Source organism: Pseudophryne corroboree, chromosome 9 (assembly GCF_028390025.1).
Source record: "Pseudophryne corroboree isolate aPseCor3 chromosome 9, aPseCor3.hap2, whole genome shotgun sequence".
NCBI lineage: Eukaryota > Metazoa > Chordata > Amphibia > Anura > Myobatrachidae > Pseudophryne > Pseudophryne corroboree.
Window position 1 is genome coordinate 83,484 of NC_086452.1, and position 27,644 is coordinate 111,127.

General features: G+C 48.4%; 1 protein-coding gene across 1 annotated transcript in view; it reads left to right on the forward strand.

Annotated features, from left to right (window-relative positions):
• BTF3L4 (basic transcription factor 3 like 4) overlaps positions 1-25,005 on the forward strand; it is a 78,316-nt gene extending 53,311 nt beyond the window's left edge. Inside the window, exons 4-5 of the mRNA XM_063938875.1 lie at positions 10,641-10,700; positions 23,365-25,005. Of these exons, the coding sequence (XP_063794945.1) occupies positions 10,641-10,700; positions 23,365-23,411 (107 nt within the window). The 3' untranslated portion in view covers positions 23,412-25,005. The remainder of the gene's footprint in view (positions 1-10,640; positions 10,701-23,364) is intronic.
• The last annotated feature ends 2,639 nt before the right edge of the window (positions 25,006-27,644 follow it).

The following is a 27,644-nucleotide window of genomic DNA, read 5'->3' on the forward strand; positions in this document are numbered from 1 at the left end:
GCACAAAAAAAGGGGCTGAATATGTAGCACTCCCTTTACAAATGTCTGAACTCCAGGCAGTGAAGCCAGTTCTTTCTGAAAGAAAATCGACAGAGCCGAAATCTGGACCTTAATGGAACCCAAATTTAGGCCCATAGTCACTCCTGACTGTAGGAAGTGCAGAAAACGACCCAGCTGAAATTCCTCTGTTGGGGCCTTCCTGGCCTCACACCACGCAACATATTTTCGCCAAATACGGTGATAATGGTTTGCGGTTACTTCTTTCCTGGCTTTTATCAGCGTAGGAATGACTTCCTCCGGAATGCCCTTTTGCTTTAGGATCCGGAATTCAACCGCCATGCCGTCCAACGCAGCCGCGGTAAGTCTTGGAACAGACAGGGCCCCTGCTGTAGCAGATCCTGTCTGAGCGGTAGAGGCCATGGGTCCTCTGATATTATTTCTTGAAGTTCTGGGTACCAAGCTCTTCTTGGCCCATCCGGAACCACGAGTATCGTTCTTACTCCTCGTTTTCTTATTATTCTCAGTACCTTTGGTATGAGAGGCAGAGGAGGGAATACATAAACCGACTGGTACACCCACGGTGTCACTAGAGCGTCCACAGCTATTGCCTGAGGGTCCTTTGACCTGGCGCAATATCTAGTTTTTTGTTTAGGCGGGACGCCATCATGTCCACCTGTGGCCTTTCCCAACTGTTCACCAACAGTTGGAAGACTTCTGGATGAAGTCCCCACTCTCCCGGGTGTCGGTTGTGTCTGCTGAGGAAGTCTGCTTCCCAGTTGTCCACTCCCGGAATGAACACTGCTGACAGTGCTAAGACGTGATTTTCCGCCCATCGGAGAATCCTTGTGGCTTCTGCCATCGCCATCCTGCTTCTTGTGCCGCCTTGTCGGTTTACATGGGCGACTGCAGTGATGTTGTCTGATTGGATCAGTACCGGCTGGTTTTGAAGCAGAGGCCTTGCCAGACTTAGGGCATTGTAAATGGCCCTCAGTTCCAGAATATTTATGTGTAGGGACGACTCCTGACTTGACCAAAGTCCTTGGAAATTCCTTCCCTGTGTGACTGCCCCCCAGCCTCGAAGGCTGGCATCCGTGGTTACCAGGACCCAGTCCTGTATGCCGAATCTGCGGCCCTCTTGAAGATGAGCACTCTGCAGCCACCACAGTAGAGATACCCTGGTCCTTGGAGACAGGGTTATCAGCCGATGCATCTGAAGATGCGATTCCGACCACTTGTCCAAGAGGTCCCACTTGCGAATGGAATTTTGCTTCGTAAGCAGCTACCATTTTTCCCAGGACTCGTGTGCAGTGATGCACCCGATACCTGTTTTGGTTTCAGGAGGTCTCTGACTAGAGATGACAGCTCCTTGGCTTTCTCCTGCGGGAGAAACACTTTTTTCTGTTCTGTGTCCAGAACCATCCCCAGGAACAGCAGGCGTGTGGTAGGAACCAGCTGTGACTTTGGAATGTATAGAATCCATCCGTGCTGTTGTAGCACTTCCCGAGATAGTGCTACTCCGACCAACAACTGCTCCATGGACCTCGCCTTTATAAGGAGATCGTCCAAGTACGGGATAATTTAAAAACTCCCTTTTTTCGAAGGAGTATCATCATTTCTGCCATTACCTTGGTAAAGACCCTCGGTGCCGTGGACAGTCCAAACGGCAGTGTTTGGAATTGGTAATGGCAATCCTGTACCACAAATCTGAGGTACTCCTGGTGAGGATGGTAAATGGGGACATGTAGGTAAGCATCCTTGATGTCCCGGGATACCATGTAATCCCCCTCCTCCAGGCTTGCAATAACCGCCCTGAGCGATTCCATCTTGAACTTTAATTTTTTTATGTATGTGTTCAAGGACTTCAAATTTAAAATGGGTCTCACCGAACCGTCCGGTTTCGGTACCACAAACAGTGTGGAATAGTAACCCCGTCCTTGTTGAAGTAGGGGCACCTTGACTATCACCTGCTGGGAATACAGCTTGTGAATTGCCTCTAGCACAGCCTCCCTGCCTGAGGGAGTTGTCGGCAAGGCAGATTTGAGGAAACAGCGGGGGGGAGACGCCTCGAATTCCAGCCTGTACCCCTGAGATACTACTTGAAGGATCCAGGGATCCACCTGTGAGCGAGCCCACTGATCGCTGAAATTTTTGAGGCGGCCCCCCACCGTACCTGGCTACGCCTGTGGAGCCCCCGCGTCATGCGGTGGACTCAGAGGACACGGGGGAAGAATTTTGATTCTGGGAACTGGCTGACTGGTGCAGCTTTTTCCCTCTTCCCTCGTCTCTGTGCAGAAATGAAGCGCCTTTGACCCGCTTGCTTTTCTGAAGCCGAAAGGACTGTACCTGATAATACAGTGCTTTCTTAGGCTGTGAGGAAACCTGAGGTAAAAAAATTTCTTCCCAGCTGTTGCTGTGGATACGAGGTCCCAGAGACCATCCCCAAACAATTCCTCACCCTTATAAGGCTCTATGTGCCTTTTTAAAGTCAGCATCACCTGTCCAGTGTCGGGTCTCTAATACGCTCCTGACAGAATGGACATTGCATTAATTCTGGATGCCAGCCGGCAAAATATCCCTCTGTGCATCCCTCATATATAAGACGACGTCTTATGTTTGCAAAATAGTATCCCTGTTTGACATGGTTACAGACCACGCTGCAGCAGCAGTATCTGCAGGTCTCAGTCTAGTACCGGAGTGTGTAAATACAGACTTCAGGATAGCCTCCTGCTCTTTATCAGCAGGTACCTTCAAAGTGGCCGTATCCTAAGACGGCAGTGCCACCTTTTTTGACAAACGTGTGAGCGCCTTATCCACCCTAGGGGATATCTCCCAGCGTAACTTATCCTCTGGCGGGAAAAGGTACGCCATCAGTAACTTTTTAGAAATTACCAGTTTCTTATCGGGGGAACCCACGCTTTTTCACACTTCATTCACTCATTTGATGGGGGAACAAAACACTGCCTGCTTTTTCTCCCCAAACATAAAACCCTTTTTTTTTTTTTTTTGGTACTTGGGTTAATGTCAGAAATGTGTAACACATTTTTTATTGCCGGGATCATGTAACGGATGTTCCTAGTGGATTGTGTATATGTCTCAACCTCGTCGACACTGGAGTCAGACTCCGTGTCGACATCTGTGTCTGCCATCTGAGGGAGCGGGCGTTTTTGAGCCCCTGATGGCCTTTGAGACGCCTGGGCAGGCGCGGGCTGAGAAGCCGGCTGTCCCATAGCTGTTACGTCATCCAGCCTTTTATGTAAGGAGTTGACACTGTCGGTTAATACCTTCCACCTATCCATCCACTCTGGTGTCGGCCCACAGGGGGCGACATCCCATTTATCGGCATCTGCTCCGCCTCCACATAAGCCTCCTCATCAAACATGTCGACACAGCCGTACCGACACACCGCACACACACAGGGAATGCTCTGACTGAGGACAGGACCCCACACAGCCCTTTGGGGAGACAGAGAGAGAGTATGCCAGCACACACCAGAGCGCTATATAATGTAGGGATAAACACTATCACTGAGTGATTTTTCCCCCAATAGCTGCTTGTATAAACAATATTGCGCCTAAATTTAGTGCCCCCCCTCTCTTTTTAACCCTTTGAGCCTGAAAACTACAGGGGAGAGCCTGGGGAGCTGTCTTCCAGCTACACTGTGAAGAGAGAATGGCGCCGGTGTGCCGAGGGAGATAGCTCCGCCCCTTTTTCGCAGACTTTTCTCCCGCTATTTTATGGAATCTGGCAGGGGTAATTATTACATATATAGCCTCTGGGGCTATATATTGTGATTATTTTGCCAGCCAAGGTGTTTTTATTGCTGCTCAGGGCGCCCCCCCCAGCGCCCTGCACCCTCAGTGACCGGAGTGTGAAGTGTGTATGAGGAGCAATGGCGCACAGCTGCAGTGCTGTGCGCTACCTTGGTGAAGACCGAGGTCTTCTGCCGCCGATTTTTCCGGACCATCTTCATGCTTCTGGCTCTGTAAGGGGGACGGCGGCGCGGCTCCGGGAACAAACACCAAGGACGGGTCCTGCGGTCGATCCCTCTGGAGCTAATGGTGTCCAGTAGCCTAAGAAGCCCAAGCTAGCTGCAAGCAGGTAGGTTCGCTTCTTCTCCCCTTAGTCCCTCGTTGCAGTGAGCCTGTTGCCAGCAGGTCTCACTGTAAAATAAAAAACCTAAAATAAACTTTCTTTCTAGGAGCTCAGGAGAGCCCCTAGTGTGCATCCAGCTCGGCCGGGCACAGAAATCTAACGGAGGTCTGGAGGAGGGGCATAGAGGGAGGAGCCAGTGCACACCAGATAGTACCAAATCTTTCTTTTAGAGTGCCCAGTCTTCTGCGGAGCCCGTCTATTCCCCATGGTCCTTACGGAGTTCCCAGCATCCACTAGGACGTCAGAGAAATAACATTTTCCCCTAATGGACAAAACCATGTGCACTGCAGGTGGGGCAGATGTAACATGTGCAGAGAGAGTTAGATTTGGGTGGGTTATATTTCTGTACAGAGTAAATACTGGCTGCTTTATTTTTACACTAATTTAGATTTCAGTTTGAACACACTCCACCCAAATCTAACTCTCTGCACATGTTATATCTGCCCCACCTGCACTGCACATGGTTTTGGCCATTGTGGGAACATTTTATTTTGCAATCAACCTTGAATTAGGCCATTAATCATAGTCTTGATCTTCAAGAGCCATGTTATTACATTTAGTTTCTGAATGTCCTTACAGAATTGGGCCCTGTGACAGCAGATCCTGATTTAGACCCACGTCCATTTTCACTGTCTGAGTACCTCAGTCTATTTGGCCAGTTTGGAGCTACTAGTATGACTGGAATTCTTTCCTTTTTTATTTTCTTACGATCTACGGAAGCATTGGAATTAGTGGAAATATCTCCATGGTATTACCATTGCATCTGTTAGAAATGCTTAAGCTGGATACACACCTTAAAATGGATGGAACGATAATCTGGTAATGTATCGGAGTAAATGACAATTTGCCCTCAAACACTTAAACAGACAAAAATGTTAATTCAGACAAATTGTTAAATCCATTTTATTTAACCAATTTATCCGAACAACTGTTTTAGCCATTTTCTGGATTTTGGGAGCAAACATTACCAGATTTTCGTTCCAATGTGCCAGATTGGGTAGAAGCTTTAGTGTGTATCCAGCTTTACAGATCCCTGATTCTGCAACAAAACCGGTCTGTCTTGTTGAATTGAAAAGCCTAAATCTATCTCTGGTGGTCCCCACTTCACTATCAGACTCTGGAAAACATATGGGAGCAGAGACCATTCTCCTGGGAGAATTATCTTGCAACTCAAGAAGTCTGCCTCCCAATGCTCTGTCCCAGAATAAAAACTGCTGACATATCTGGGACCCTGCTCTCTGCCCAAGACAGAATCTGAAAAGTTTCCTTCATGGCCAAGGGGACTCTTATGTATGCTGCTGCTGTAGCATTGTCCTACTGAATTCTTAGTGCTGTTTCCCCAGAAGAAGGTCTTCCGCCTTCTTTATTGTGTTCAGAACCGCTCTTAGCGCTGACACATTTATGGGAAGCCTTGTTTCCTTTTGAGACACTAACCCCTGTAAATTGTCGTTCCCCATGATCACCCCCAACCCTAGAGACTGGTTTGTGTAGTGATTACTGTCCAGGGAAAGGAAGCTCCTGCCTTTCTTTCATTGGTCTACCACCTGAGACTGTCTGGTCTCTGTAGACAGGTTGATGAACTGTGGTTGGATTCTGACCAACCCTTTGCGATGTTTATTAGGAACATTCTGGATTGGGACCTTGTGTATTGGATAGTTTTGAAAGAAGAAAACATCTTTCCTGCGCCATGCAACAGAGATCGATGGACTTCTGAGTCCTAAAATCCTCTTGAATAGCTTATTGAATGTCTCTGATCTTCTGTCAGAAAAACTTTGGCCAATTTTGTACATAATTTTAGGCCCAAATTAGTCGACTGGGAATCAGCCTGGCTTTCTTCCAATTAATGACCCAATCATGGTATTGCAACTTTTCCAATGCCTTTTGCAGTTCTGTCTGAAGTGCCTCTTCTGACTCTGCTTTGAATATACAAGGGCCTGTTGCTAATCCAAAGGGCAGACGCTGAACTGGAAATGCTTTTCCCTGATTGAAAAAGTAAAGATGAGCAAACGTGTGCGCAAAAGTGCAGATAACATGACCGTCCTGTTCCAAAGCCTGGCTTCGTGCTACCCAGACGGCCGCTCTGGTGCCGGTCGCCCTGCATTAGAATATGTTCTAGTGATGACTGAGCAGATCCAAAGCGCAATGATCCTTTGTGGCGGGATCCGCAGCCAGTTAAAGGTTAATAATAAGGTGCAGGGCTGTTCTCATACTGCGGAAAGAAAAGATACGTTTAACTTATTCTCCTCTTTACTGTGGGATTTGTTACTAGCAGCTTGCAGCTTGTATCTATGAAAACAGTCTTAGTAACTGGACACACAGCTTCATTTCACTTAGTCTTTCTCCTTCAGGCCCAACAGATATGTGAGGAAGTAGCACTAGCAGCTGCAGTATGCTCCCGTGCTGCCACCAGTAGCTACACCTGTACTGTGCCAGCTGTTGTCAGTATGCTCCCGTGCTGCCACCAGTAGCTACACCTGTACTGTGCCAGCTGTTGTCAGTATGCTCCCGTGCTGCCACCAGTAGCTACACCTGTACTGTGCCAGCTGTTGTCAGTATGCTCCCGTGCTGCCACCAGTAGCTACACCTGTACTGTGCCAGCTGTTGTCAGTATGCTCCCGTGCTGCCACCTGTAGCTACATCTGTACTTTTCCAGCTGTTGTCAGTATGCTCCCGTGCTGCCACCAGTAGCTACATCTGTACTGTGCCAGCTGTTGTCAGTATGCTCCCGTGCTGCCACCAGTAGCTACACCTGTACTTTGCCAGCTGTTGTCAGTATGCTCCCGTGCTGCCACCAGTAGCTACACCTGTACTGTGCCAGCTGTTGTCAGTATGCTCCCGTGCTGCCACCTGTAGCTACATCTGTACTTTTCCAGCTGTTGTCAGTATGCTCCCGTGCTGCCACCAGTAGCTACGTCTGTACTTTGCCAGCTGTTGTCAGTATGCTCTCGTGCTGCCACCAGTAGCTACACCTGTACTTTGCCAGCTGTTGTCAGTATGCTCCCGTGCTGCCACCAGTAGCTACATCTGTACTTTGCCAGCTGTTGTCAGTATGCTCCCGTGCTGCCACCAGTAGCTACACCTGTACTGTGCCAGCTGTTGTCAGTATGCTCCCGTGCTGCCACCAGTAGCTACATCTGTACTTTGCCAGCTGTTGTCAGTATGCTCCCGTGCTGCCACCAGTAGCTACACCTGTACTGTGCCAGCTGTTGTCAGTATGCTCCCGTGCTGCCACCAGTAGCTACACCTGTACTTTGCCAGCTGTTGTCAGTATGCTCCCGTGCTGCCACCAGTAGCTACACCTGTACTGTGCCAGCTGTTGTCAGTATGCTCCCGTGCTGCCACCAGTAGCTACACCTGTACTGTGCCAGCTGTTGTCAGTATGCTCCCGTGCTGCCACCAGTAGCTACACCTGTACTGTGCCAGCTGTTGTCAGTATGCTCCCGTGCTGCCACCAGTAGCTACATCTGTACTTTGCCAGCTGTTGTCAGTATGCTCCCGTGCTGCCACCAGTAGCTACACCTGTACTGTGCCAGCTGTTGTCAGTATGCTCCCGTGCTGCCACCTGTAGCTACATCTGTACTTTGCCAGCTGTTGTCAGTATGCTCCCGTGCTGCCACCAGTAGCTACACCTGTACTTTGCCAGCTGTTGTCAGTATGCTCCCGTGCTGCCACCAGTAGCTACACCTGTACTTTGCCAGCTGTTGTCAGTATGCTCCCGTGCTGCCACCAGTAGCTACACCTGTACTGTGCCAGCTGTTGTCAGTATGCTCCCGTGCTGCCACCAGTAGCTACACCTGTACTTTGCCAGCTGTTGTCAGTATGCTCCCGTGCTGCCACCAGTAGCTACACCTGTACTTTGCCAGCTGTTGTCAGTATGCTCCCGTGCTGCCACCAGTAGCTACGTCTGTACTTTGCCAGCTGTTGTCAGTATGCTCCCGTGCTGCCACCTGTAGCTACGTCTGTACTTTGCCAGCTGTTGTCAGTATGCTCCCGTGCTGCCACCTGTAGCTACGTCTGTACTTTGCCAGCTGTTGTCAGTATGCTCCCGTGCTGCCACCTGTAGCTACGTCTGTACTTTGCCAGCTGTTGTCAGTATGCTCCCGTGCTGCCACCAGTAGCTACACCTGTACTTTGCCAGCTGTTGTCAGTATGCTCCCGTGCTGCCACCAGTAGCTACATCTGTACTTTGCCAGCTGTTGTCAGTATGCTCCCGTGCTGCCACCAGTAGCTACGTCTGTACTTTGCCAGGTGTTGTCAGTATGCTCCCGTGCTGCCACCAGTAGCTACGTCTGTACTTTGCCAGCTGTTGTCAGTATGCTGCCACCAGTAGCTACATCTGTACTGTGCCAGCTGTTGTCAGTATGCTCCCGTGCTGCCACCAGTAGCTACGTCTGTACTTTGCCAGCTGTTGTCAGTATGCTGCCACCAGTAGCTACATCTGTACTGTGCCAGCTGTTGTCAGTATGCTCCCGTGCTGCCACCAGTAGCTACATCTGTACTTTGCCAGCTGTTGTCAGTATGCTCCCGTGCTGCCACCAGTAGCTACGTCTGTACTTTGCCAGGTGTTGTCAGTATGCTCCCGTGCTGCCACCAGTAGCTACGTCTGTACTTTGCCAGCTGTTGTCAGTATGCTGCCACCAGTAGCTACACCTGTACTGTGCCAGCTGTTGTCAGTATGCTCCCGTGCTGCCACCAGTAGCTACATCTGTACTGTGCCAGCTGTTGTCAGTATGCTCCCGTGCTGCCACCAGTAGCTACACCTGTACTTTGCCAGCTGTTGTCAGTATGCTCCCGTGCTGCCACCAGTAGCTACATCTGTACTTTGCCAGCTGTTGTCAGTATGCTCCCGTGCTGCCACCAGTAGCTACATCTGTACTTTGCCAGCTGTTGTCAGTATGCTCCCGTGCTGCCACCAGTAGCTACACCTGTACTTTGCCAGCTGTTGTCAGTATGCTCCCGTGCTGCCACCAGTAGCTACATCTGTACTGTGCCAGCTGTTGTCAGTATGCTCCCGTGCTGCCACCAGTAGCTACACCTGTACTGTGCCAGCTGTTGTCAGTATGCTCCCGTGCTGCCACCTGTAGCTACATCTGTACTTTGCCAGCTGTTGTCAGTATGCTCCCGTGCTGCCACCAGTAGCTACGTCTGTACTTTGCCAGCTGTTGTCAGTATGCTCCCGTGCTGCCACCAGTAGCTACATCTGTACTTTGCCAGCTGTTGTCAGTATGCTCCCGTGCTGCCACCAGTAGCTACATCTGTACTTTGCCAGCTGTTGTCAGTATGCTCCCGTGCTGCCACCAGTAGCTACGTCTGTACTTTGCCAGCTGTTGTCAGTATGCTCCCGTGCTGCCACCAGTAGCTACATCTGTACTTTGCCAGCTGTTGTCAGTATGCTCCCGTGCTGCCACCAGTAGCTACACCTGTACTTTGCCAGCTGTTGTCAGTATGCTCCCGTGCTGCCACCAGTAGCTACATCTGTACTTTGCCAGCTGTTGTCAGTATGCTCCCGTGCTGCCACCAGTAGCTACACCTGTACTTTGCCAGCTGTTGTCAGTATGCTCCCGTGCTGCCACCAGTAGCTACACCTGTACTTTGCCAGCTGTTGTCAGTATGCTCCCGTGCTGCCACCAGTAGCTACACCTGTACTTTGCCAGCTGTTGTCAGTATGCTCCCGTGCTGCCACCAGTAGCTACGTCTGTACTTTGCCAGCTGTTGTCAGTATGCTCCCGTGCTGCCACCAGTAGCTACACCTGTACTTTGCCAGCTGTTGTCAGTATGCTCCCGTGCTGCCACCTGTAGCTACGTCTGTACTTTGCCAGCTGTTGTCAGTATGCTCCCGTGCTGCCACCTGTAGCTACGTCTGTACTTTGCCAGCTGTTGTCAGTATGCTCCCGTGCTGCCACCAGTAGCTACGTCTGTACTTTGCCAGCTGTTGTCAGTATGCTCCCGTGCTGCCACCTGTAGCTACGTCTGTACTTTGCCAGCTGTTGTCAGTATGCTCCCGTGCTGCCATTAGCAGCTACATCTGTACTTTTCCAGCTGTTGTCAGTATGCTCCCGTGCTGCCACCAGTAGCTACATCTGTACTGTGCCAGCTGTTGTCAGTATGCTCCCGTGCTGCCACCTGTAGCTACGTCTGTACTTTGCCAGCTGTTGTCAGTATGCTCCCGTGCTGCCATTAGCAGCTACATCTGTACTTTTCCAGCTGTTGTCAGTATGCTCCCGTGCTGCCACCAGTAGCTACATCTGTACTGTGCCAGCTGTTGTCAGTATGCTCCCGTGCTGCCACCAGTAGCTACATCTGTACTGTGCCAGCTGTTGTCAGTATGCTCCCGTGCTGCCACCAGTAGCTACATCTGTACTGTGCCAGCTGTTGTCAGTATGCATTCCATGTGGCGTTAGGCATGGCCATGATCTCAGGGTTTCCTGTTCCACTTTGGCTTTAGAGAACTGAATTGTGGCTAATACACTTGCGGTTTTGTTTTTCAGTATTGGACAGTAAGGTGCCTAAACCGGAGGACATAGAAGAGGAGGATGATGATGTCCCTGGTGAGTATCTGGCAATATATTTGCAGTTTTGGCAGAAACCTGACACTTGTGGGTCTATTAACATCTCAAATGTTGTTTTGCAAGTGGGTGTCTGTTGTACTATTAGAACAGGTGGATTTAACACCTAGGGGCCTATTTTGTTTGTAGCAACTAGTTTCTACATAATTGTATGACTTGTTGCTATGTGCACACAGACATCTCTGCAGAATGCTAATGGGGACTGATCTGGCTGCTATGGACCAAACTCTGACAAGTTTCCCCCTGTTTCAGATAGTGTAAAGTGCATAGAGGCGTAATAGCAGGGGCTTCTGACCCCCGTCCTGCAGCTTGCAACCACTGCATGCTCCGTGTCACTCTCCAGGGAAGTAACTCAGGCAGTGGTTCTCTGCTGTCCTTGCGAGTTACACTTAGTAAATAGTAGGGATATATGTCAGTAAAATATCTGCAGTGATATGGATTATTAGTACATAGGACCCCTAATAAGGTGTTACTGTAAAGCATGATTTGCATTGTTTGACACATTACCTTGTGCTGTAGTTTCCTTATTCACAGCAGAGCCCTTCTCGGAGGGGAAATCATTGTACTTTGGTTTTTGAAATGGGCACAGTTGGAAGTGGCACATAACAGTTATAGTAAAATTGGCATATAATTTTCTCTTGCGTCCTTGAGGATACTGGGAATCCATTTAGTACCATGGGGTATAGATTGGCCCACTAGGAGCCTTGGGCCCTTTAAGAATTTGATAGTGTGCGCTGGCTCCTCCCTCTATGACCCTCCTACCAGACTCCTGGAGAGTTTTCTGCTTTATTTTTCTGTTTGTTATTTTCAGGCAGTGCTGGATGGCACCAGACTGCCTGCTTTGTGGGACTTAGGGGGGGGATACGGGCCAACCTCCCAAAGGATTAATGGTCACATTCCCCGCTGACAGGACACTAGCTCCTGAGGGAACTATTAGCAAGCCCCACCATGGCGCGCGTACATTCCCGCAGCACGCCTCCACTCCTAACAGAGCCAGAAGATAGAAGAGTGGTGAGTATTAAGCCAGTGTCTCGGATAGCGGGTCGCTGGCCATTATGGCGACATGAGGGTACGGAGACGCACAGCTTCTGAGGGGGCGAAAGGAGTCTCAGTACACTATATGTGTACACAGTACCCAGACTGGCATTACAGACTTAAAATGGGACAGACTCTATTTTAGGCACAAAATCACCTCAGCCGGTATACAAAAGAGCGGGCTTCACTATGAGCGGATCCAGCAGCTCACCAGCGCCATTTTCCCTCTGCAGTGGAGACAGACGCTGACTGACAGGGATGCACAGCTCCTCCGGAGAGACTCCAGATTACCTCAGCGGTACCAGGGGGTCATAGCAGGGAAGGAGCGCTTACTAGTGTACTAAGTCCCCAATCTGGGTATTTAGTCTGTGACCCGGCTAAGATTGGCATTAGCATTAAGGGCGCTGTGTGCTGGCTCCATACTATCTCTGTCTCTCTCTTGAAGGGCCCTTTGTGGGTTAATTGTGCATTTAACCTGTTCCTGTGTGTGTGTGTGTGTGTGTGTGTGTGTGTGTGTGTGTGTGTGTGTGCTGTCACAGTATGTCAGACACACAGTGTGTTTCATGTAAGGCACAGTGTTCCTCTTCTCCAGGGGTTCACTGCAGTGTACTCAGTGCAGTGCACCCTTCCAGGCTGGCGGGGCAGAGCCAGCTTGGCTGGATTCCATTAGGGGAATATTTTCCAATATTTCTACTAAATTGTCCCGCAATGAGAAAGAGACGCAATACTTAAGACAATCGATGACTGAATTTATGAAAGGAGACTCAGTACCCAAACCAGCATCTCAGTCCCCTACCGTTTGTCCGCAAAAACGTCCTTTCGCCCATATCCTGCAGTCTGACTCTGATGATGAGGGGTCAGACATGGAGGATGGGGAGGTGGACACAGAGGTGGGGGAGGCTACTTTGTCACAGGGAATAGAGGCTTTCATAGAAGCTATCAGAGAAGTTTTGCATATCCCTGATAAGGTAACAAAGGAGACTGAGGAATCTTATTTTCATATAAAAAAGAAATCCTTTTCCACATTTCCTGTGTCAAAGGAACTAAATACCCTGTTTGAAGAACGGTGGGTTAATCCTGACAGGAAATTTTAAATCTCTAAAAGATTTTTTCCTTTTCCTCCTGAGGATAGGAAAAAATGGGAAAATCCACCGATAGTGGATGCATCAGTATCCAGGCTGTCACGGAAAATTGTATTGCCTGTCCCGGGTGCAGCATCCCTAAAAGACACGGCTGATCGTAGAATTAAGAATACACTCAAATCTTTGTATACAGCAGCTGGGGTGGCCCAGAGACCACTATAGCATGTGGGTGGATTTACTAAGGCCATTGCCAAATGGTCGGGTAACCTACTTGAGGGTTTAGGTACCTTGCCTCAGGGGGAGATTATTTTACTCCTGTAACATATACAGGACTCTGCAAATTTTATGGTGGAAGCCATAAAAGAAATAGGCTTGCTTAATGCACGCACCACTGCTATGGCAGTGTCAGCACGCAGAGGCTTATGGCTACGCCAGTGGACTGCTGACGAGGACTCCAGGAAAGGTGCGGAAGGCCTACCCTTCACAGGAGAGGCCTTATTTGGAGATGAACTAGACAAATGGATCTCCAAAGCTACTACGGGTAAGTCCACGTATCTTCCTTCTGCAGCTCCACCAGCCAGGAAGGCCTACTCGGGACCTAATCTACAGTCCTTTCGGAATGCCAAGTTTAAGGGCAAGACCAGAGGTTCTTCTACAACCACCAGAGGCGCTAGAGGTAAACCATGCAAACCAGCAACTGCCAGTTCGCAGGAACAGAGCTCAAGCTCTGCTTCCTCAAAGCCTTCAGCATGACGGTGAACCGCAATACCTGGAAGACTGAAGGGTGGGAGCCCGACTAAAATTTTTCAGTCACATCTGGACAGGTTCGTGCCAGGATTCCTGGGTCATAGATCTTATTTCCAGGGCTACAGATTGGAGTTTCAGGTGCTCCCATCCACAGATTCTTAAAATCGGGCTTACCAGTTTCACAAGAGGAAAGTATAACCTTACAGTATGCCATTCAAAAAGTGGTACAGACTCGGGTCATTGTTTCAGTTCCACCTCATCTGCAAAACAAGGGATATTATTCCAACTTGTTTGTAGTACCGAAACCGGACGGTTCAGTAAGACCGATTTTGAACCTCAAGTCGTTGAACCCGTACTTAAGAGTGTTCAAATTCAAGATGGAGTCTCTGAGAGCGGTGATCTCAGGCCTGGAGGAGGGGTAATTCCTAGTGTCTCTGGATATCAAGGATGCGTACCTTCACGTTCCGATCTGGCCGCCTCATCAGGCTTATCTACGGTTTCCACTGCAGGACTACCAGTTCCAGGCCCTGCCTTTTGGTCTCTCCATGGCACCGAGAGTGTTTCTACTCCGCAAACAAGGAGTGAACATAATAACGTACCTGGACGATCTTCTGATAAAGGCACCGTCCAGGAAGCGGTTGTTTGACAGCATTGGCCGCTCAACCAGATTACTCCTGGATCACGGGTGGATTCTGAACTTAGCAAAATCTCACATGGAACAGACGCAGAGGCTTCCTTTCCTGGGGATGATACTGGACACAGAGTCTCAGAGAGTGCTCCTTCCCTTGGAAAAGGCAATGGTAATCCAGTCGATAGTTCAAGCTCTCCTGAAGCCAACCCGGATCTCTGTGCATTCGCCATCTGGGTAAAATGGTGGCCTCTTATGAGGCACTTCAGTACGGAAGGTTTCATGCGAGGCCCTTCCAGCTGGATCTGTTGGACAAATGGTCCGGATCACATCTTCACATGCACCAGAGGATCTGTCTGTCGCTAAGAGCCAGAATCTCCCTTCTGTGGTGGCTACAGACCTCTCACTTCGTCGAGGGTCGGAGGTTCGGGATTCAGAATTGGGTTCTGCTAACCACAAATGCAAGCCTCAGAAGTTTGGGAGCAGTCACCCAGGGGGTGCAGTTTCTAGGAAGATGGTCAAGTCGGGTAAGTCATCCTTCCAGTGAACATCTTGGAACTCAGGGCAGTCTTCAACTCCCTTCTGCAGACGGAAAAACACGTTGTGGCGTTGTCTGTGGTCTTCATTCCGGGAGTAGACAACTGGGAAGCAGACACGACCTGCACCCGGTGGAGTGCGGCCTCCACCCGGAGGTGTTCAGATGGTTGACACGTCAGTGGGGATATCCACAGATTGACATGATGGCCTCTCGACTCAACAAGAAGCTCAAGCGGTATTGTTCCAAGTCGAGAGACTCACAGGCAGTGGCGGTAGACGCTCTGACAACTCCGTGGGTCTACCAGGTGGTGTACGCGTTTCCTCCACTTCCTCTGATTCCAAGAATTCTAAAAAGAATAAAAAGGGAAAAGGTTCAAGCAATACTCATTGCTCTGGACAGGCCTCGAAGGGCCTGGTTCACGGATCTTCTCGGGATGCCTGTATCTCTTGGCGAGGATCTTCTGCAACAGGGCCCGTTCGTCTGTCAAGACTTACTGCGGCTATGTTTAATGGTATAGAAGTTGAACGGCTGATTCTAGCCAGGAGTGGGATTCCCGACAAGGTCATCCCGACTATGATGCAAGCAAGGAAGGGGGTAACGTCTAAACATTACCACCGTATATGGAAGAAGTATGTCTCTTGGTGCGAGAGCAGACAATATTCTGTGGTGGAATTTCATCTGGGGCGTCTCCTGCTTTTTCTGCAGTCTGGAGTGGATGTGGGCCTAACGCCTAGGCTCAATTAAAGTCCAGATTTCGGCCTTGTCTATTTTCTTTCAGAAACCATTGGCTTCTCTTCCTGAGGTCCAGACGTTCTTGAAAGATGTTCTGCACATCCAGCCTCCCTTTGTGCCCCCCACGGCGCCTTGGGATCTCAATTTGGTTCTGCAGTTCCTCCAATCGGACTAGTTTGAACAGTTACAGGAGGTTGACCTTACGTGGAAGACTGTCACACTGTTGGCCTTTGCTTTAGCAAGACGTGTGTCGAAGCTAGGGGCGTTGTCTCACAGGAGTCCCTACTTAATTTTCCATGAGGACAGAGCTGAACTCAGAACTCGTCAACAATTTCTTCCTAAAGTGGTGTCCGCATTTCACATCAACCAACCTATTGTGATTACGGACACTTCTGCTACTTCAAAGTTTTTGGATGTTGTGAGGGCTTTGAGGTTATACGTAAAGAGGACAGCTCCTCACAGGAAATCGGACTCGCTGTTCATTCTCTATGATCCCAATAAGGTTGGGTGTACTGATTCAAGGCAGACAATTGCTCGCTGGATCAGGCTAACTATTCAGCATGCTTATTCCACGGCAGGATTGCTGGTTCCAAATTCTGTTCAGGCCCACTCTACTAGGTCGGTGGGTTCTTCTTGGGCAGCTACCCGGGGTGTCTGCTTTACGGCTCTGCCGAGCATATACTTGGTCAGGTTCGAACACGTTTGCAAAGTTCTACAAGTTCAATACTTTGGCCTCTGAGGACCTTCAGTTTGGTCAATCAGTTCTGCAGTAACCTCAGCACTCTCCCACCCGGTTTGGGAGCTTTGGTACTTCCCCGTGGTACTAAATGGATTCCCAGTATCCTCTAGAACGTAAGAGATAATAGGATTTTAATTACCTACCGGTAAATCCTTTTCTCGTAGTCTGTAGGGGATACTGGGCTGGTTTGTTCAGCTGTTGCTGTTCATGTTTCAAGTTTGGTTAGCTTGGCTTTCCTCTTGTTGTATGTGCTGGTTCATAATCTCACCACTTTCCTTATCTATACTTCTCTCAAAGTATGTCCGTCTCCTCGGACACAGTTTCCTAGACTGAGTCTGGTAGGAGGGGCATAGGGGAGGAGCCAGCGCACACTAAAAATTCTTAAAGTGCCCAAGGCTCCTAGTGGACCAGTCTATACTCATGGTACTAAATGGATTTCCAATATCCCCTACGGACTACGAGAAAAGGATTTACCGGTTGGTAATTAAAATCCTATTTTCAACTGTGTGTTAGTGTAGAGTCCCTGTTGTAGATGAACTTGGTTTAAATTCTCTGTCTAACACACAAATGTCAACCAAAGCCAATTAGCCAGTTGCAGTTTTGCTAGAATAGTGCAATAATGGGTTGTGGGGAGGATACCTGTTAGGTAATAGGCTGGCTCATTGAGAAGTGAAATAATTTCCATTGAAGGATACAGTTTATAATAGTACTACTTGAGTCTCTTTAGAACAAACGTACAAGAGTGAATGTCTGATTGCTATATACTTCAGCTTGAGGTACCACCGGAGGTGGCTTAACCTAACCCCACCACCTCCTGCAGCCTACCCTAATGTGCTGATGTACACTTACCTACCCCCCTGCCCACAGCTTACCTGTCAGAGCAGCCGGGATCACGACCCTAATCGGGATGCCAGTGTCAGCATCCTGGGTGGGGTCGGGATGCCGGCATCGGATTACACTAGAATAAGGTAAAAGGACAATGTGCTTATGTTTTGTTAGGGCGGGATGTACTAAAGGGGAAAATCCTGGTAAAACCCCCGTTTTCATATGTACTGACCCCCGGCTGCCGGGTTTTCTACCCTGATGGCGATACTCTAGAGACCTATGGGCTTCTAACCGCACCCCTCCGCCCCACGCAGCTCACCACGAGCGCCCCCACATACCTCCGTCCAGTAAGCCTCCTGGCGAGGCTCCACGATACTGGTGCGGCCTTCACCCACCTCCTTCCCCACAGCACAGCCATTTGTCCTTCCCGCTGCAGGGGGGAGGAGGAGGAGCCCGGGGACTCCCTGCACACGTCACCTCCTATGTCTGGGAGAGGACGGAGACCCCCGCCGACCCCTGCAGCCCTCACCACCAACATTGTGGGGGCCTCTGATACCGCATTATGATGATAGAACATGTGCGCTTAGCATCGCTGCGAGGGGCACAGTGTATTCTAATACATCCCGCCCTTAATCTGTGGTGCCGTGTGGATGTGTTTTTGTTTTTTATTCGTCAGACCTAAAAAATCTTTTTCTCTATCGTCCTAGTGGATGCTGGGGTTCCTGAAAGGACCATGGGGAATAGCGGCTCCGCAGGAGACAGGGCACAAAAAGTAAAGCTTTTTCAGATCAGGTGGTGTGCACTGGCTCCTCCCCCTATGACCCTCCTCCAGACTCCTGTTAGATTTTTGTGCCCGGCCGAGAAGGGTGCAATCTAGGTGGCTCTCCTAAAGAGCTGCTTAGAGAAAGTTTAGCTAGGTTTTTTATGTTACAGTGATTCCTGCTGGCAACAGGATCACTGCAGCGAGGGACTGAGGGGAGAAGGAGTCAACTCACCTGCGTGCAGGATGGATTGGCTTCTTGGCTACTGGACATCAAGCTCCAGAGGGACGATCACAGGTACAGCCTGGATGGTCACCGGAGCCGCGCCGCCGGCCCCCTTGCAGATGCTGAAGACAGAAGAGGTCCAGAATCGGCGGCTGAAGACTCCTGCAGTCTTCTAAAGGTAGCGCACAGCACTGCAGCTGTGCGCCATTTTCCTCTCAGCACACTTCACACAACAGTCACTGAGGGTGCAGAGCGCTGGGGGGGGCGCTCTGAGAGGCAAATAAAAACCTTATTAGAGGCAAAAAATACCTCACATATAGCCCACAGAGGCTATATGGAGATATTTAACCCCTGCCTAACTTCAAAAATAGCGGGAGACGAGCCCGCCGAAAAAGGGGCGGGGCCTATCTCCTCAGCACACAGCGCCATTTTCTCTCACAGAAAAGCTGGAGAGAAGGCTCCCAGGCTCTCCCCTGCACTGCACTACAGAAACAGGGTTAAAACAGAGAGGGGGGGCACTGATTTTGGCGATATTGTATATATATAAAAGATGCTATAAGGGAGAAACACTTATATAAGGTTGTCCCTATATAATTATAGCGTTTTTGGTGTGTGCTGGCAGACTCTCCCTCTGTCTCCCCAAAGGGCTAGTGGGTCCTGTCCTCTGTCAGAGCATTCCCGGTGTGTGTGCTGTGTGTCGGTACGTGTGTGTCGACATGTATGAGGACGATGTTGGTGAGGAGGCGGAGAAATTGCCTGTAATGGTGATGTCACTCTCTAGGGAGTCGACACCGGAATGGATGGCTTATTTAGAGAATTACGTGAGAATGTCAACACGCTGCAAGGTCGGTTGACGACATGAGACGGCCGACAATCTATTAGGACCGGTCCAGGCGTCTCAGAAACACCGTCAGGGGTTTTAAAAACGCCCATTTACCTCAGTCGGTCGACACAGACACAGACACGGACACTGAATACAGTGTCGACGGTGAATAAACAAACGTATTTCTCATTAGGGCCACACGTTAAGGGCAATGAAGGAGGTGTTACGTGTTTCTGATACTACAAGTACCACAAGAAAGGGTATTATGTGGGAGTGAAAAAACTACCTGTAGTTTTTCCTGAATCAGATAAAATAAAATGAAGTGTGTGATGATGCGTAGGGTTACCCCGATAGCAAATATTGGCGTTATACCCTTTCCCGCCAGAAATTAGGGTACGTTGGGAAACACCCCTTAGGGTGATAAGGCGCTCACACGCTTATCAAGTGGCGTTACCGTCTCCAGATACGGCCGCCCTCAAGGAGCCAGCTGATAGGAAGCTGGAAAAATATCCTAAAAAGTATATACACACATACGGTGGTTATACTGCGACCAGCGATCGCCATCAGCCTGGAGATGCAGTGCTGGGTTGGCTTGGTCGGATTCCCTGACTGAAAATATTTTATTCATGTAGAGCATTTAATAGGATGCATTCTATATATATGTATGTGAGATGCACAGAGGGATATTTGCTCTCTGGCATCAAGATAAGTGCGTTGTCCATATCTCCCAGAAGGGACACGACAGTGGTCAGGTGATACAGATCCCATACGGCAGATGGAAGTATTGCTGTATAAAGGGAAGGAGTTATTTGGGGGTCGGTCCATCGGACCTGGGGACCACAGCAACAGCTGGGAAATCCAACCTTTTTTTTTTTACCCCAAGTTACATCTCAGCTAAAAAAGACACCGTCTTTTCAGCCTCAATCTTTCCTTTCCCATGAGGGCATGCAGGCAAAAGGCCAGTCATATCTGCCCAGACATAGAGGTAAGGGAAGTAGACTGCAGCAGGCAGCCCTTTCCCAGGAAAAGAAGCCCTCCACCGCGTCTGCCAAGTCCTCAGCATGACGCTGGGGCCGTGCAAGCGGACTCAAGGTGGGGGGGTAGTCTCAAGAGTCTCAGGGCGCAGTGGGATCACTCGCAAGTTGACCCCTAGATCGTACGAGTATTATCCCAGGGGTAAAGATTGGAGAGTCGAGACATCTTCTCCTCGCAGGTTCCTGAAGTCTGCTTTACCAACGGCTCCCTCCGACAGGGAGGCAGCATTGGAAACAATTCACAAGCTGTATATCCAGCAGGTGATAATCAAAGTACCCCTCCTACGACAAGGAAAAGGGTATTATTTTTCCACACTATATTGTGGTACTGAAGCCAGACGGCTTGGTGACACATAGTCTAAATCTAAAATGTTTTGAACACTTACATAAAAGGTTCAAATCGAGATAAAGTCACTCAGAGCAGTGATAGCGAACCGGAAAAAAGGGGACTATATGGTGTCCCTGGACATCAAGGATTACCTCCATGTCCAAATTTTGTCCTTCTCATCAAGGGTACCTCTGGTTCGTGGTACAGAACTGTCAATATCAGTTTCAGACGATGCCGTTTGAATTATCCACGGCACCCCGGGCCTTTTTACCAAGGTAATGGCCGAAAAGATGTTTCTTCAAAGAAAAAAGGCATCTAAATTATCCCTTACTTGCACGACCTAAAAAGGGCAAGTTCCAGAGAACAGTTGGAGGTCGGAAGAGCACTATCTAAAGTAGTTCTTCGACGGCACGACTGGATTCTAAATATTCCAAGAATCGCAGCTGTTTTCCGACGATACGTCTGCTGTTCCTAGGGATGATTCTGGACACGGTTCAGAAAAAGGTTTTTCTTCCCGAGGAAAAAGCCAAGGAGTTATCCGACCTGTCAGGAACCTCCTAAAACCAGGAAAGGTGTCTGTACATCAATGCACAAGAGTCCTGGGAAAAATGGTGGCTTTTTACGAAGCAATTCCATTCGGCAGATTCCATGCAAGAATTTTCCAAAGGGATCTGTTGGACAAATGGTCAGGGTCGCATCCTCAGATGCACCTGCGAATAACCCTGTCGCCAAGGACAAGGGTATATCTTCTGTGGTGGTTGCAAAAGGCTCATCTATTGGAGGGCCGCGGATTCGGCATACAGGATTTGATCCTGGTGACCACGGACGCCAGCCTGAGAGGTTGGGGAGCAGTCACACAAGGAAGAAACTTCCAGGGGGTATGGACGAACCTGGAAAAGTCTCTTCACATAAACATTCTGGTACTAAGAGCAATCTAAAATGCTCTAAGCCAGGCGGAACCACTCCTGCAAGGAAAACCGGTGTTGATTCAGTCGGACAACATCACGGCGGTCGCCCATGTAAACAGACAGGGCGGCACAAGAAGCAGGAGTGCAATGGCAGAAGCTGCCAAGATTCTTCGCTGGGCGGAGAATCACGTAATAGCACTGTCAGCAGTGTTCTTCCCGGGCGTGGACAACTGGGAAGCAGACTTCCTCAGCAGACACGATATTCACCCGGGAGAGGGGGGTCTTCATCCAGAAGTCTTCCACATGCTAATAAACTGTTGGGAAAGACCAATGGTAGACATGATGGCGTCTCGCCTCAACAAGAAACTGGACAAGTATTGCGCCAGGTCAAGAGATCCACAGGCAATAGCTGTGGACGCACTGGTAACACCTTGGGTGTACAAATCAGTATATGTGTTTCCTCCTCTGCCTCTCATACCAACGGTATTGAAGATTATACGGTGAAGAGGAGTAAGAACAATACTAGTGGCTCCGGATTGGCCAAGAAGGACTTGGTACCCGGAACTTCAAGAGTTGGTCACGGACGACCCGTGCCCTCTACTTCTGAGAAGGGACCTGCTACAACAGGGTCCCTGTCTCTTTCAAGACTTACCGCGGCTGCGTTTGACGGCATGGCGGTTGAACGCCAGATCCTAAAAGGGAAAGGCATTCCAGAAGAAGTCATTCCTACCTTGATTAAGGCAAGGAAGGAAGTCACCGCGAAACATTATCACCGCATTTGGCGAAAATATGTCGCGTGGTGCGAGGATCGGAGTGTTCCGACGGAGGAATTTCAACTGGGTCGTTTCCTACATTTCCTACGATCAGGATTGTCTATGGGTCTCAAATTGAGATCTATTAAGGTTCAAATTTCGGCCCTGTCAATATTCTTCCAAAAAGAATTGGCCTCAGTTCCTGAGGTACAGACTTTTGTTAAAGGAGTACTGCATATACAGCCTCCTGTGGGCCTCCGGTGGCACCGTGGGATCTAAATGTAGTTTTAGATTTCCTCAAATCCCATTGGTTTGAACCATTGAATAAGGTGGATTTTAAATATCTCACATGGAAAGTGACTATGTTACTGGCCCTGGCTTCCGCCAGGAAAGTATCTGAATTGGCGGCTTTATCTTATAAAAGCCCTTATCTAATCTTCCATTCGGATAGGGCAGAACTGAGGACTCGTCCGCATTTTCTCCCTAAGGTGGTATCAGCGTTTCACCTGAACCAACCTATTGTGGTGCCTGCGGCCACTGGCGACTTGGAGGACTCCAAGTTGTTGGACGTTGTCAGAGCCTTAAAAATATACATTTCAAGGACGGCTGAAGTCAGAAAATCTGACTCGCTGTTGATACTATATGCACCCAACAAGTTGGGTGCCCCTGCTTCTAAGCAGACGATTGCTCGTTGGATCTGTAGCACAATCCAACTTGCACATTCTGTGGCAGGCCTGCCACAGCCTAAATCTGTAAAGGCCCACTCCACAAGGAAGGTGGGCTCATCTTGGGCGGCTGCCCGAGGGGTCTCGGCATTACAACTTTGCCGAGCAGCTACGTGGTCAGGGGAAAACACGTTTGTAAAATTTTACAAATTTGATACTCTGGCTAAGGAGGACCTGGAGTTCTCTCATTCGGTGCTGCAGAGTCATCCGCACTCTCCCGCCCGTTTGGGAGCTTTGGTATAATCCCCATGGTCCTTTCAGGAACCCCAGCATCCACTAGGACGATAGAGAAAATAAGATTTTACTTACCGATAAATCTATTTCTCGGAGTCCGTAGTGGATGCTGGGCGCCCATCCCAAGTGCGGATTATCTGCATAAATTGTACATAGTTATTGTTAACTAATTCGGGTTATTGTTGAAGGAAGCCATCTTTCAGAGGCTCCGCTGTTATCATACTGTTAACTGGGTTTAGATCACAGGTTGTACGGTGTGATTGGTGTGGCTGGTATGAGTCTTACCCGGGATTCAAAATCCTCCCTTATTGTGTACGCTCGTCCGGGCACAGTACCTAACTGGAGTCTGGAGGAGGGTCATAGGGGGAGGAGCCAGTGCACACCACCTGATCTGAAAAAGCTTTACTTTTTGTGCCCTGTCTCCTGCGGAGCCGCTATTCCCCATGGTCCTTTCAGGAACCCCAGCATCCACTACGGACTCCGAGAAATAGATTTATCGGTAAGTAAAATCTTATTTTTTCCATCCGCAGAACTTGTAGAGAACTTTGATGAAGCATCGAAAAATGAAGCAAATTGAGATTACATATTGTAAACTCTTGGAAGATGACATGGACTTGATTTTAGCAAAAAAAAATCATCTGTGTGGTTCCCAAGTTTTACCATGAAACATCACATGTTAATAGTTCCAGAATATAAAGATTTTGTATTTTACCAGTGCTACAGCAGCGTTTTTCTTGCTGTTCATTTTGCATTTTGCACTTCCCTCCCAGGACTTGCCTTTTGGACAAAAAATTATTCTCCATCTTTCATTTTGCCTGCTCTACACAGAATACTCCAGTAATGCTTTATATTTTTGTTGGCCCTATCCCTTCTGTAAAAAAATAAATACTTTAAACTTAAAAACACTTAGTTAAAAAAAAAATCCCTCAATTTGTTTTCTGGATAAAAAAAACCCTTGTAAAAGGGCACTTTAGAGAAGGGGATAAGGTGCAGATACAGCCTGGATGTGGATGGACGTGTTTGCATGAAGAGCCTGCATTGCTTCAGAAATGGACGCATTTTACTTTTATTTATTTTTTCTATTTTATTTTTTTCACCCTGTTTAGCTTTGTCTGGGATTTCAGTTTAGTGCATTTACTCATTTTGTGACTACTGATGTGAAAAGTAAGACATTACACACTAGTGGCAGCCATTTATCATCAGAACCTCACTGAGACATAGCTACGTGTAGTGGCTTGTGGGATTCTGGAGATTTAGCGCAGTACTAAACTCGCAGCTAAACTGCTGAAATAGCGACACTTTCCTAATCCCGCAGGCTGCTGCATTTACGCTGCTTTTTCCTAGTGACTTGACTATGCTGCACTTTAAGTTCATACCAAATGAAATATTTCATTATGCGTGTAAATGGATTAGACATGTTACCCTGGGATTTCCTCTTTGCCGGTGCCTTTGCAATCCACATAATCATTCTATCTGCCCACAACAGCAGTTCCGCTCCTTTTTCGGGTAGATTTTTTGAAAGCTTGTATGTTGGAGCTTTCAGATTGCTCAGGGGACATGCAGAATAGGATGAGCGCAGGTTAGAGGTATATTGTTTATTTTATCTTTCCTTTTTCTGCTGAATTCCCCCTTAATCTATCACCACTGATGACTTGTCACCCATTTATTATCTAAAATTAGCTACATGGTGCATAGAGGATTTTCCTCTCGTACATTGTCTGCAGTAGCAGATACTATACTACTTGCTGAATAAGTTCACCCCCCCCCCCCCGCCCCCTCCTCCTTTTCCCATATTCATAGAAGTCCAATGTCATAGGAAGGGGTAGCAAGTGCATAATAACAAACTGCAAGCATGTCTATAATAAATAGGTTGTTTGGTGCACCATATTGTGGAAATGTTAATTTATGCAGAAAGGTCCAGGTACTGGTGTAGTATTGCAGTCTAGACCAGTCTAAGGGGATTCATGTGTCCTGATTGTAACGCCCCAGGACTCGTTCCTGCTTTGCTACTGTTCTAAACTAAACTGCAACAATACTGTGGCTCATGATTTGTGTAACTAGTAACTCTGCCAATACGGGCTCATGTGATAGGCATCACTTCCTGACAACATCTTTGGAAGTATTTGCTTTATTATACCATGCTTTCTATAATAAACACACGTTGCAATAAAGTGGTCTGTTTATTTGAGACGTGTGTGATTTTTATTTTCTCTTACGTCCTAGTGGATACTGGGGAACTGCCTTAGTACCATGGGGTATAGATGGGGTCCACTGGAGCCTGGCACTTTAAAACCTTTAGTGTGTGTATGTATGTGGGCTGGCTCCTCCCCTCTATGCCCCTCCTACCAGACTCAGTTAAGAAAAATGTGCCCAAGGAGCCGGGTGCATTCTCTGGAGCTCCAGAGAGTTTCCTTTATTTTTTAATTTAGTTCTTTATTTTCAGGTAGTCCTGGTTGGCAGACAGACTACCTGCTTCGTGGGACTTAGAGAGAGCGGGGGGGGGGGGGGGGGGGCGAACCAACCTCCTGAGGGTTAATGGGTCGTAATCCCGGCTGACAGGACACTGAGCTCCTGAGGTGCTGATCAGTCATAGTCAGTATTTGTGTGCACGCCAGGAGCTAGCCGCCGCCCTCTAACAGATGCCGGAGATCACGGGTGCGGTGAGTGTTCACACCGGGGTCCCCGCTGCGGTTTGGTGGTATGTCACAAGCTGCGGTGCCCGCCGCGGACTACACTGGCTCAGCAGTTTTCTTTTTCATCCACTAGGGGTCACTGGAGTACTCTAGGGATATGGACGGTTCCACAGGAACTAGGCACTGAATAGTTAAACTTTGACTATACCTCCCCTCCATATCCCAGAGTACCTCAGTGTTTTTTCGGTGCTCACCGAGACTAGGCTTGTGGAAGTTGATCCACAATTACTGAATTTTTGATTATTTTTTTTTGGAATCCCTTTCCCCCTTCCAAGAAGGCGAGGGTCTGGGATTGGAAAGCTGCTGAAGCAGCTGTGGGTGTCGGACCTCTCTAGAAGAGCTCCCTCACTACCACGTGCAGGTCACCTGCAGTAAAAGGCTGACAGTGCTTACAGAGAAGCCCCGTCATTGCCCTCACCACAGGGTCCAGGTATGTTGAACGGGGCGGTCAGCTCACGCTGCCGCCCTGCTGTGTGGGATACTGTGTGTGTGTGGCCGCTGCCTTCAGCCGCCCGCCGCCGCTTCCAGCGCCGCTGTTTATGCTGTGTCCCCCGCCGCTCTGAGCCGCGCCGGCCACGTTGATTTATGCATAGGCCGCTCCATGGCTCTATGCAGCGCGCTCCCCGGCCCTCGACTCGATGCCACTTCCAGCTCCCTCTCCACCATAGCCCGGCTCCGTGTATAGAGAACGATACACGGGGGGGGGGGGGGGGCACACAAATGTGAGTAACTTTGATGCCACGGTGATGTTCCCTGCACACAGAAATGTCAGGGTCACTGGATAAAATCTCATGATTCAACTCTTGTTGATACGCCACCCTTGAATATCTGGTTAAACTGTCTGAAAGAATTTTGCGGTGATTTTGGACAATACTACACTATGATTTTTTATTTGTTTTTCCATTGCATATTACCGTGAGGTACCTGTGAATTGGAAGATTCGCTTACATCTCCACAAGAGGCTCTTATTGAAGTTGGACTTTTCGTTACTTATGGACTTTAAGTATTGATTTCCTTTTTGATTGTATGAAACCACACTTAGCGCCTATTTTTGAGTATTTGTTTTTTGTATTATTGGTCATAAGGGTAAGGTGGCCCTTTTTTCCCCAAGCGGCTGCACAAGTGTGTTTGCGCCTTGGGTCTCTGGTTATTTGTTCTTGGTATATTATTTTCACTCGTACCAGTCACCTAGGCAGCAAACATGTTTCACCACAGGACCAAACGTAATGGTTTGGTAGATACCATATTTGATGGGAATTGTGTCATAGATGTGGAAGATGAGACCCTTGAGAATATCATGAGTAAATTGGAAAAGATACTTCTCAAGGAGAACCGAATATGGTGGGAAATTGTGACACTTGAGAGGTATCTTATGCTTAAGATTATTCCCAAGGGTCTACAGATTCAAAAACAGGCTTCTTTCACTGACATGAATGATTATTTCTCTTCCAAATGGAAAGGTATTTTGGAAACATGTTCCTTTTCATTGATGGAACTCATAATCCAGGAACGGCGGAAGGAGCTTGATTCCTTGGATTCTCAGATTAAGTTACTAGAACCTCTTCTAACACCGTTTAAGGATCTAGAGGAATATAAAATCATGGAAGAAACAATTACCAATAGGATTAGGAAAAATGAAAGAGATATCATCCAACGTAAAACTAAGAAATTAGCACGGGATAAAATCAATCCTGAACCCATTTCTGTGTTGACAAAGGGTAAGCAGAATATTGGGCAGATTAATATGGATGAGAATCTACTTGCCCAGACTGTGACGCCAGTGTCCACACAGAAATGGAGGAAATCTAAAAATAAGGTTAACCAAACAAAATCTAATTTCGCGATGAGAAATAGAGGTCCACATTACGAAGAAAGGGCTGAGCGGGAGCCTAATGCAGATAGTGTCCCTTTCAGATATACTTATCTGAATCGGAAACAGAATGAATTCACCCAGAGGGGGAGATTTAACCACCACTCCCAAAGGACATACAACAGTAGGATAAATAGTAGATATGAATCAAATCGTCATGGATATGAGGACATTCGTCTCACTCCAATACAGACGAATAATAGATATCATGCACTTGAAGACCCTACCCCACACAGGGATTTTTTAG